The sequence below is a fragment of the Nerophis ophidion genome, linkage group LG22, assembly GCF_033978795.1.
Source record: "Nerophis ophidion isolate RoL-2023_Sa linkage group LG22, RoL_Noph_v1.0, whole genome shotgun sequence".
NCBI classification, from domain to species: domain Eukaryota; kingdom Metazoa; phylum Chordata; class Actinopteri; order Syngnathiformes; family Syngnathidae; genus Nerophis; species Nerophis ophidion.
In genome coordinates, this window is record NC_084632.1 from 2,665,254 (window position 1) to 2,677,312 (window position 12,059).

Here is a 12,059-nt window from a genome sequence, read left to right on the forward strand (position 1 = left end):
ACACATATATAAATACACATATATATTTATACACATATACATATATACACATATGTGTGTATATATATGTATAAATACATATGTGTATATATACATACATACAAATATAAATGTTTGTATATTTATACATGTGTAGATATATATACACACATTTTTACACACACATATTTATACATATATATACACACATATATGTACACATATGTACATATACATATATATATATATACACATATGTACATATATACATATACGTGTGTATATATAGATACATATATACACATGTATATATACATATATGTATATACACATATATATACACTCACAATGTATGTATATATATATGTGTATATACATACATGTAAATAGATGTTTACACACATTTATATATATATACACACACATATACACGTATATATATATAGATGTTTACACATATATATATACATATATATATACACACACACATTTACATATATATATATATATATATAAATATACATATATATATATATATATATAAATATACATATATACACACACGTGTGTATATATATATATATGTGTATACATGTGTATATGTACATATACATATATACACACATATACATATATATATATTATGAATATACATACAAATGATTATTTGTATTCAGAAATCTTACAAAATTGAGTTTTAAGCAATCCAAAAATGTTTCTTTTAAACTTTTCTAAATAAAAACTATATTAACGTTTTTATTTTAAAATAATTCACACATTTAAATAATCCAAGAAGATAAATATTTTTATTCTAAAATATTTTTTGTTGCAAAGAAGTTTTTTGTTTGTAGTTCTAAAAGGTGACATTTAAAAAGTAATATAAACATCCTTAAAATAAGGTTTTAAGTTTTTGCCAAGGTTAAGTTAGTGTGCAAGAGAAGACGTCCACATCTAGAAGAAATGTACCTTTTAATGTCAACAAGCATGTCAGGTACGTGTGGTTAAAAATGTGTTTTCTGCTGAGTCATAATTTACAGTTGCATCATTTGACTTAGGAAAAAAAAAGCATGATTAATCAATAATACTCAGCCTTGTCCAAATATAAATGATATACTGTACAATCATTTTAAAACAAAGTGTTTACATAAGAATATTACTCATGTACAGGAAGTGTGGATTTATCTGTTGTACAATATTTTTGTATGTAGCTTTAAAGTCCTGGAAAATAAAATTGCGAAAACAAATTTTTTTTTGCAGATATAATTTATAAATCATCTTCCTGCGCTTCTACTTCCGAGCTTTTTTTGACATCTTGACAAATTTGGGGTTCCTGTAGCTGTTCTTCTTTCCTGCTGCCTGAGCCGCTTTCTCGGCCATGATGTTGAGATACTTCTTCTTGTTCTTGCTGCCGAGACAAGAAGACGTGCTCAGAACAACATGGAGGAGCTTCTAGTCTCCCTTCAGTCTGTGCACTTACTGCCTGAAGTCTTCATCAGCCAGCAGCTCCTCCACCATGGTCCTCTTCCTCTGCTTCTTGGGCACTCGGGAATGGTAGAAGTCCAGGGGGTTGTCCACCACGGTGGCCATCTGCATCACACACACACACTCGTCATGCCATATGTCAGGTAACACACACACACACACACACACACACACACACACACACACACACTTGTTGGACCACGGACCTGGAAGTACTTGGGGAATCCATCGCGGTCGTTCTTCTTGTAGAACCTTTTAGGATCCAAGGATCCTCTCATCTGCAGCAGTTTAAGATCTCCTTGCAGCTCGTTGGTTAGCTCTGGAGCTTTCATGTTGAACCAGCCGTCTCCTGTGGACTTCTCACGCTCCTCCTGGCCGAGACACACATGGTTATCATCACGGAAAAAAGGTTGAGAACCACTGCTCTAACAGCCGTAGATGTCATTGTCACATCTGCATGTATTGTCCTGTTTAAGAGTGTCACAACATTGCTGTTTAGGGCAGACAAACTGCTTTACGGTAGATGAGAACATGACTGCTGTTGTTGTGTGTTGTTACCGCGCTGGGAGGACGTTAATAAAACTGCCTAACAATAAACCCACGTAAGAAACCAAGAAGTCGCCCTCGATCATTCTACAGTTATAGGGACGGCGTGGCGCAGTGGAAGAGTGGCCGTGCGCAACCCGAGGGTCCCTGGTTCAAATCCCACCTAGTACCAACCTCGTCACGTCCGTTGTGTCCTGAGCAAGACACTTCACCCTTGCTCCTGATGGGTGCTGGTTGGCGCCTTGCGTGGCAGCTCCCTCCATCAGTGTGTGAATGTGTGTGTGAATGTGGAAGTAGTGTCAAAGCGCTTTGAGTACCTTGAAGGTAGAAAAGCGCTATACAAGTACAACCCATTTATCATTTATTTATAACGTCATTGGGCAGACACGCTGTTTATATTGTGGGAAAGCGGACGTGAAAACAGGCTGTCGACACGTCACTCGGGTCCACATGGAGCTGGAGGGGGTGTGGCCTCCAGCTCTGCCTGAATTTCGGGAGAGCCACTGAATTTCGGGAGTCTCCCGGACAATCCGGGAGGGTTGGCAAGTATGGTTTATAATCTACAATTAACTTTCACCAACTCAGAGGTGATGCAGCAGCTCCTGCTAAAAGTAGTATGTCCACATTAGTGTTTACAGTAACTATATGGCTAATACTTATTAATATTCAGGTCATGAGACAATAGTATTTTGCTATTGTTTTAGAGGTCTTCATGGGCACAACAGAGTTAGTTGCATTGTTCACCACCTCATACTAAGTGTAGTTCACCACTAAGAAGGCAGGAATAAAGAAAAAGGTGTTCTTGTCTTACATAAAGATTGTGAATGATAGAATTAAAAAAAAAAAAACGGAGACTTACTCTGTTTTTTTTCTTCAAGGCGCGTTTGGACTCGCTGTAGGGCGGCACTGAGTCCTTCTTCTCAAAGTCCGCCACCATCACGCTCTTCTTCATCACCTGTGTGCCACCTCATTAATGTCATCGGTGCTACGAGCAAGAAAGTGTGAAAGTAGTATCTCACCTGGTCTTGGACCTTCTTCTCCTTGTGTTTGTGAGTACAACTTGGTCCAGCTGCTGCTTGGCTGCCATTGAGGTTGATGTACAATCCACCCAACTGTCTCACACTCACACCGGGGTCGATCACCGTGGACAACTTCTTCCTGCGCACGCACGCACACACACACACACACACACACACACACACACACACACACACACACACACACACACACACACACACACACACACACACACACACACACACACACGTCAGTGTGACTATCATCTCATCAATGACTTTACCATCTGATTAACGTCTTTGAGTGACTTTTAATGTCTGATTAACCACTTTTTGTGGTCTGAATAACGACTTATCTGATGAATGACCTCATCGTCTGATTGATTACTTTTTTATCATCATCTGATTAGTGACTTTTAACCATCTTAATTAGTGACTTTTAACCATCTGATTAGTGACTACTATTCAATTAGCAACTTTTACCTATTTGATTAGTGACTTAACCATCTGATGAATGACTTTCAACCATTTGATTAGTGACTTATAACCATCTGATTAGCAACTTTTAACCATCTGATTAATGACTAAACCATCTGATTAATGAATTTTAACCATCTGATTAGTGAATTTTAACTACCCCTTTTAGTGATTTTTAACTACTTAATTAATGACTATTTGATTAACAACGCTTAATCATCAAATGAATGACTTTTAACCATCCGATGAATGACGTTACCAGTCATTAGTGACTTTTAACTATTCGATTAGTAACTTCTAACCATCTTATGAGTGACTTTTAACCGTCGTCAGATTGATTAATTTTAACCATCTGATTAGTGACTTTTAACCATCTAATGAATGACTTTTAACCATCTGATTAGTGACTTTTAACCATCTAATGAATGACTTTTAACCACCTGATTAGTGACTTCACTATTTGATTAGTGACTTCACTATTTGATTAGTGACAACCTAATGATTAGCGAGTTTTACCATCTGATGAATGACTTAACCATATGACGAATGACTTTTAACCATCTGATTAGTGACTTTTAACTACTTGTTTAGTCATTTTTAACTACTTGATTAGTGACTTTTAACTATTTGATTAGCAATGTCTAATCATCAAATGAATGACTTAACCATCTGATAAATGATGTAACCATCTGATTAGTGACTTAACTATTTGATTAGTGACTTTTAACCATCTGATGAATGACAACCATCTGATGAGTAACTTTTTACCGTCTGATTGATTAATTTGAACCATCTGATTACGGTAGTGACTTTTAACCATGTGATGAGTGAGTGTGTAATAGTAGCATGAATGTGGATGATGAATGAATGAGTGTGTAATAGTAGCATGAATGTGGGTGATGAATGAATGAGTGTGTAATAGTAGCATGAATGTGGGTGATGAATGAATGAGTGTGTAATAGTAGCATGAATGTGGGTGATGAATGAGTGTGTAATAGTAGCATGAATGTGGGTGATGAATGAGTGTGTAATAGTAGCATGAATGTGGATGGTGAATGAATGAGTGTGTAATAGTAGCATGAATGTGGGTGATGAATGAATGAGTGTGTAATAGTAGCATGAATGTGGGTGATGAATGAATGAGTGTGTAATAGCAGCATGAATGTGGGTGATGAATGAGTGTGTAATAGTAGCATGAATGTGGGTGATGAATGAATGAGTGTGTAATAGCAACATGAATGTGGGTGATGAATGAGTGTGCAATAGTAGCATGGATGTGGGTGATGAATGAATGAATGAGTGTGTAATAGCAGCATGAATGTGGGTAATGAATGAATGAATGAGTGTAATAGTAGCATGAATGTGGGTAATGAATGAGTGTGTAGTAGTAGTAGCAGCATGAATGTGGGTGATGAGTTTACTTACGCCCAGGTTCTGTTGCTGGACCAGAACAAGTCCACTTCCTGGTCATCTTGGTCCTCTTCATCCACAAACTCCTTGTCGTCCTTCCCGCCAAGCAGCTCCTCCTGGGTGAGCGGCTGTGTCAAGTAGTCTTCGCTGGCCTCGCCCCCGACCCGCGTGTCCACCATGAAGACGCCGTCCAGGGACACGGGCGCGGCCTGGGTCTTCCTGGAGCGGCCCGGTATCTCTCCCGCGTCGTCCTCTTCCTCTGACACCTCTTGGTCCTCTTCATCGCTGCTCACCGAGAGGCTGAATTCTTTACAGGCCGCCTTTCTGCGCTTGGCTGGACCTCGGTCTACAGCGTGGTCCTTCACGTCCACCTCTGACGGTCTGGCAGGTGTGTCGTCAACAACGTCTTCACACTTGCTCTCCTCCTCCTCCTCCATGGCTTCCTGCACCGAGGCCAGCTCGTCCTCCCTCTCTTCAGCAGACAGCTCACCCTGCTGGTCTGCGGACGCCACTGCAGCCTCACCAGCACAGTCTTCCGGGACATCCTCAGCCACCTCATCAGAGTCCTTACTGGTCTTGTCTTCTTCCAAGTGTGACTCTTCACCCAAGACTTGGCTGGTGTCCTCTTCCTCTCCTTTCCCGTCTTCCAGGTGTGACTCTTCATCCAAGACTTGGCTGGCGTCCTCTTCCTCTCCTTTCCCGTCTTCCAGGTGTGACGCTTCAGCCAGGACTTCACTGGGGTCCTCTTCCTCTCCTTTCCCGTCTTCAGTCGAGTCCTCCCCGGTCCTCGGGTCTTCAAGCGTGACGCCCCCCGCCTGAGCGTCTACTTCAAGTCCAACGTCTCCACTCAAGTCCTCGCCGCTCTTCTTGCCTTCCTCCAGCAGCGTCCCGTCCGCGTCTCCGGAGACCACCGTGGTGTCCAGAAGCGAGTTGTCCAGTAAGACCTCCTCTCGAGCGTTCTCCAGAACCACGTAGAGGTTCTTCATCACAGGAATCGAAGCGCGTCGCCGGCTGCTCCCCGATCCGGTGCGGCTGCTGCAGGGAGTCCCGCCTCCCTCCGAGTCAGACTCCGGGGGATTGGAACTGGAGGACCAGGTCTTGTCCCGTGTGCCGATGCTGAATTCTGGGCCGGATTCGAAGCTCTCTGAGTCACATGACTTCTCCTCTGCCGCCGCACTGGTCCTTCTTGTCCTCCTCGGTGTGGGGGAGCTCAGGAAGACCTCGTCCGAGCTGCTGGTCCTGGTGCTCCTCCGCACTGCAGACTGAGGCGCCTCCACGCTCTCGGCGTCGGAAAGCTCGTCGGAGTCCTCCGCTCGTCTCTGGGAGGAACGTCGAGGACGGAGACTTTTTCTTTGACTTCGAGTGACTCTCTGGCGGGACTTGGGCGCCAAGTCCACCTTGTGTTCCACCTTCCTGTCGTCTGTCCTGACCGACTTTGGGACAGGGATGGTCTTCCTGGTGCTTCGTAGAGTTCTTGTGGTCTGGACAGCAGAAGAGCAGGACTCCGCCTCCGACCTATCTTCTTCGTCTTCATAATTGACGGTCCTGCTCTTCCTGCTTCGTGTCCTCGGAGCTTCAGCTTCAGACACTGCCGGACTACTGGATCCTTCCTTTTTGTCGTCCACCTTCTTTCTTAGGCTTCGGACATTTTGCTGGGCCAGGGACGAGGAGGACTCTGCCTCGGACAGGTCCTCCTCCTCTTGGCTAGCGGGTCTCGTCCTGCTGCTGCGGGTCACGCGAGCGTTTAGGTCGGAGCAGCAGGACTCCAGGTCGGACATGTCCGAGGCCGCCGGGGTGCACGGCTGCTCCGGGCTGTGGAGTCTGGAGGCTCGGCTGCATCGCTTCAGCACCGACGTCCGCAGGTCTGCTTCCTGAAGCTGGGCGCCGGTCTCCTGCGGGACTTTGCCAGCGGGACCGTCCACCTGTGCCACAGAACTCCTGGTTGTCCTCCGTGTGGAGGGCGTGGCCTGTGTGACGAGACGAGGAAGAAGGTCACGATCATAACAAGGCAAGAAATAAAAGGGCTCGCTCTTTTTATCCTTTAATATAATTATGTTTATATAGCGCTTTTCTCTAAGTGACTCAAAGCACTTTCCATAGTGAAAGCCAATATCTAAGTTACATTTAAAGCACTGGGAGCAGGTGGGTAAAGTGCCTTGCCCAAAGACACAACGGCAGCGACTAGGATGGCGGAAGCGGGGCTCGAACCTGGAACCCTCAAGTTGCTGGCACGGCCGCTCTACCAACTGAGTATTTGAATAAATGTTCTTGAGCACATAAGTAACATTAAATATATTGGGATTTGTTCCTGAGATGTTCTTAACTCCTCTTTCCATGTGGTACTGACCAGAGCAACACCATTGATTGGTATTTTTACGACTATAAGTCGCTACTATTTTCCTACGCTTTGAGCCCTGCAGCGGCTGGATTTTCTTTTCGCCAACAAATATTTTTCGCATATTACAATAAAAATAATAGAATAGAAAGTGCTTTATTGATCTTGGGGGGAAATTCAGCACCACAGTTTGTTCACAATAGACAATAAAACACTTCGGTATTTTTTACATGTAAAAACTTTGTTACATTGTTTAATGCATCCAGCGGGGCTTCACTACAAAATTAGACATAATAATGTGTTCATTCCACAACTGTATATATTGGTATTGGTTGATATCGGAATCGGTAATTGAGAGTTGGACAAATTTGGCAAAAAAAAAAGCCAATATCGGACATCTGTAGTTTTTATATATATATTTTGCATTCTATCTTAGTTACTTTGTACTTACTTTAATTATTATTTCTCAACTGTTTCTGCAACCTATTTTTATGGGCTAGCCTATTTGTGATAGGGATGCACCGAAATGAAAATTTGGGGCCGAAGCCAAATAAAATTTAAACGCTTGGCCGAAGGCCGAATAGCGAATAATAAATGCAGTTTTTCACAATTTTTTTAATATTGCATAAATAGCCTGGAATAAATATTTAGACATGTTTTTCAAATAAAGTATTTTTTTTATTGAATATTGACATTTTTTTAATATTCCAGTAGCCTTTGCTTTTCAAAAAAAAGCACAAAGTTTTTCATTTATATTAGGCCTTCAAACAAAACATGCATTCCAAAAAATAATAAAGTGCATTAAAGTGGATAAACCAACAACAAATGAATTATTGTCCTTTTGGCAAAAGTCTGCTTAGCCACAGTAGATATGCTAATAATGTAAACAATAATAATATTCAATATTCAACAAGAACAACATTAAATTGAGCTACAGCTGTATGAATAACATTCAACAAATCATTTCAAACCACAACAAAGCAATTGCAAAAGGACTGCCTACCCCCAGACTAAACGACACTGAAACCAATAATGAATGTAACTGTCGCAAGAAACCTGATTGCCCTCTCAACGGAAGGTGCTTACAGACATCAGTCGTTTACCAAGCAAAGGTAATACGCAAGGACATTAACACATCCGACACGTACGTAGGATTATCCGAAGGAGCGTTCAAAACAAGATGGAATAATCACAACGCCTCCTTTAGAAACCAGACTTTGCAGAATTCTACAGAACTCAGCAAACACATTTGGAACCTCAAAGACAATAATGTTGAATATTCAATAACATGGCAAATTCTTGCATCCAGCTCACCTTACAACAGTGGTAATAAAAGATGCAACCTATGCTTAAAAGAGAAACTGTTTATTATATATCATCCAGATCTATCATCCCTCAACAAGCGCAGTGAAATCATTTCAACATGCCGCCATAGACGGAAACACCTCCTAGGTAACACATGAGCCAATCACCACGCCCCTACGCCTGCCTGTACCCACCCACTCTGTGCTCTATATAAACCATTGTATGTGAATGCTTCCATTAAAATCTCCTGATGATTGAGGGAACCCCTCATGAAACAGATCTGTAGAGATGAAGTAGTCTTGTGATTTTTTCCCACACCTATATATATATATATATATATATATATATATATATATATATATATATTCTTTGCGCACTAATTGACTGAAAGAGTGCGCACCTGCTGCATGCTCACCTGACACTGTGGTGAGAGCACAATGATCCTACAATATCGATAACAAAAAAAGCTTTTTTAGACAATATGATATGCCTGAGCAGCTAGGAGACACCGAGAGTAACAAGGTGGTGGTAAATGGATTAGAAAGGACAGATTTCAAAGATAATTAGAATTAGAATACTTTTATTTTTAACTTGGGCCATAGTTTGAGGATTACTGTGTTATACAGCAGTGGTTCTCCACCTTTTTTCAGTGATGTACCCCCTGTGAATATTATTTTAATTCAAGTACCCCCTAATCAGAGCAAAGCATTTTTGGTTGAAAAAAAGAGATAAAGAAGTCGAATAAAGAACAATGTCATCAGTTGTATAACAGTGCAAAATATTGCTCATTTGTAGTGGTCTTCCTTGAACTATTAGGACAAAAAGATGTAAAAAGAACTAAAAACTTGTCGAAAAATAAACAAATGATTCAATTCTAAATGCAGATTTCTCCACATAGAAGTAATCATCAACGTAAAGTGCCCTCTTTGGGGATTGTAATAGAGATCCATCTGGATTCATCAACTTATTTCTAAACATTTCTTCACAAAAAAATAAATCTTTAACATCAATATTTATGGAACATGTCCACAAAAAATGTATCTGTCAACACTGAATGTTGCATTTTTGCATTTCTTTTCACAGTTTATGAACTTGCATTAATATTTTGTTGGTTATTCAATAAATACATTTATTAAGGTTTTTTTAATTGTTACTGTTTTTAGAAGGTTTTTTTTGTTTGTTTTTTTAAATCTGACGTACCCCTTGGCATACCTTCAAGTACCCCCGTTTGAGAACCACTGTTATACAGTATATGCCTTGAGCTCTTATTTTGAAGGCGCAAAGAGCGGAAGTGGTGACACGTAGTAGTGGAGTGGAGGTTTTGAAAAGAAAGGAAATAAAAGTAGTCCTCGTGTAAAACTGGAGCCTCCATGTTTGTTATTTTGTATTTTTATACTGTACATGAGACATATATAAACCCTGGGTTACATTTATGAATGTTGAAAACTATAAATAAAAAGGTTTAAAAAACCCACATTCGTTTGGCAGACAACGACTTCCGTTTCCGGTGTGGTTGCTTCTAAAGTAATTAATCACGTAAATACAACATTTACTGTAATGTTTTCATATTCAGCACAGGACTAGTCTAAAAGTGACAGGCGGGAGAAAAAAGTAACAAATGTTGAAAGTTGACAAAACGCGAAGTGAGCGTTGTTAGACCACGTGAGCTCGCGGGAGAGAAAGACGAGCAAAGAGTGAGCAGACAACAACTTGGAGGCAGTTTAATGTGTGCGAGGTGACCAAGAAGAAGGAGAAGAACTTACCTGGATGTCGGAGGTCTGCTCCACTTTTGTTTTCTTGGGAGAAGACACGAGTCCTGCCCTCCGCGTGGCCACCATCTTGCTTCACCTTCACTTCCGGTTTGGAGAGCAGACTGAAGCAATCGAACGACGAGAAGGATTGTTACACACAAAACACGTTCGTTTGTTCAATAATAATTTTTTATTCAAATATTATTTAACTAAATGTGAAAATTACATCTAATGTATTCACGTGAACGTCACCGATTTAATTTTTACTTTATTTGGTTGTTTGGTAGTGATTGCTGAGAAAATGTAGCACGTGTGTGTATGTGTGTGTGTGTGTGTGTGTGTGTGTGTGTGTGTGTGTGTGTGTGTGTGTGTGTGTGTGTGTGTGTGTGTGTGTGTGTGTGTGTGTGTGTGTGTGTGTGTGTGTGTGTGTGTGTGTGTGTGTGTGTGTGTGTGTGTGTGAGTGTGTGTGTGTGTGTGTGTTTTCATTATATTTGGATGTATTTATTTGTTTTGTATGCTTGTGAATCTGGGCTATCCATTAACTACGTATTATTTTGAAGGGGGCAGGAAATATAAAATGTTCTTCATTCTGTTCCTTCTCAAGCGTAGGTGTGTAAATATGTGTTTCGTTGCTAAAGTTTAATTGTCTATTGATCAAAAATGCACTGCAATGAAGGAGATAAATAAAAAGAAAAAAAACATTGTAAGCGTGTTTGTTGTAATGCGTTGACGTTGCTGCACTTTATTTCTTTATTGAAAGAAAATTCTATAAAGAGAAAAGTTGTTTGCAAATGTGGTTACAATGTTAATAAAAAAAATGCTTGATCGAACTCAACATTATTTCTTTGTGATGTTATGAGCTACGGAATATAAGGACTACACTACCCAGCATGCTACATTAGTAACGAGCATGCGCAGTGGAGCCGTTGAGCTAAACATTTCTTTATCGGGGGAAATGTGATGTTATGTGGTAGGGAATTTTAGGACTACACTACCCAGCATGCTAAAGTAGTGACGAGCATGCGCACATTGCGCAGTGGCCCCGTTGAGTGTTGTATGTAGCGAGGCAGGCAGCTAGAATGTAAGTAAACTTTGAGAACTCAGCCAACACGCCACTTCCGACACCATGTGTTGTCCGTTTAATTGTAATAAACGCAGACGAGGCGTGTTGGCCGAGTTATCAACGTTTACTCACACAGCGCGCTCATAACCACATTCCAGCTGCCGGGGGCCACTGCGCACGCTCGTCACCACTGTGGCATGCTGGGTAGTGTAGTCTGTATATTCCCTAGCTCAGGGGTGTCCAAAGTGCGGCCTCCGGGTAATTGGTGTCATGTGTTGACATTTTTAAGGCTCCAATTATTCTATAATCTCAAATATTCCACTTTAAAATTCTATTGGGGGAAACTATTGCATATTTTGTGTTTTTTTTTCCATAATAAAACAGGGTTTTCTTTGACAAAAAGGGCATACAAGTTAAATCTTTAAAAACGTTATATTGACAGATGGACCTAATGTTGATCTAGAGATTTAAACCTTGAATAACAATAATACAAAATAACGACACATTTTAAATATTTTTTTGACCAAAATCCTTTGGGGTCCCTGGGTTCAAGCCTGAGTGGAGGCCTAAATGTATATTTTTCAACATATATTGTATTGTTTTTTTGAAATAAAAACATATCAAATTGACCCCGGCTTGCTTCGATTTTTCAGTGATCGGCCCTCAGTGGAAAAAGTTTGGACACCCCTGCCCTA

General features: G+C 40.7%; 1 protein-coding gene across 1 annotated transcript; it reads right to left on the minus strand.

The window, feature by feature from the left end:
- Positions 1 to 931: 931 nt before the first annotated feature.
- dnttip2 (deoxynucleotidyltransferase, terminal, interacting protein 2) lies at positions 932 to 10,704 on the minus strand. The gene is made up of 7 exons (XM_061882983.1): positions 10,314 to 10,704; positions 4,926 to 6,877; positions 3,027 to 3,165; positions 2,867 to 2,962; positions 1,668 to 1,832; positions 1,457 to 1,566; positions 932 to 1,384 (listed from the first exon to the last, which is right to left on the minus strand). Exons 1-7 carry the CDS (start codon positions 10,386 to 10,388, stop codon positions 1,267 to 1,269), a joined length of 2,655 nt encoding a protein of 884 aa, XP_061738967.1. The 5' UTR covers positions 10,389 to 10,704; the 3' UTR covers positions 932 to 1,266.
- Positions 10,705 to 12,059: the final 1,355 nt, after the last annotated feature.

Coding starts and splice junctions, on each gene's coding strand:
- dnttip2 (XM_061882983.1), bottom strand. CDS start 10,388: ATGGTGGCCACGCGGAGGGCAGGACTCGTGTCTTCTCCCAAGAAAACA. Junction 1,567..1,667: donor GATTCCCCAAGTACTTCCAG/GTCCGTGGTCCA, acceptor TGTGTGATGCAG/ATGGCCACCGTGGTGGACAA. Junction 1,385..1,456: donor GCTGATGAAGACTTCAGGCA/GTAAGTGCACAG, acceptor TTGTCTCGGCAG/CAAGAACAAGAAGAAGTATC.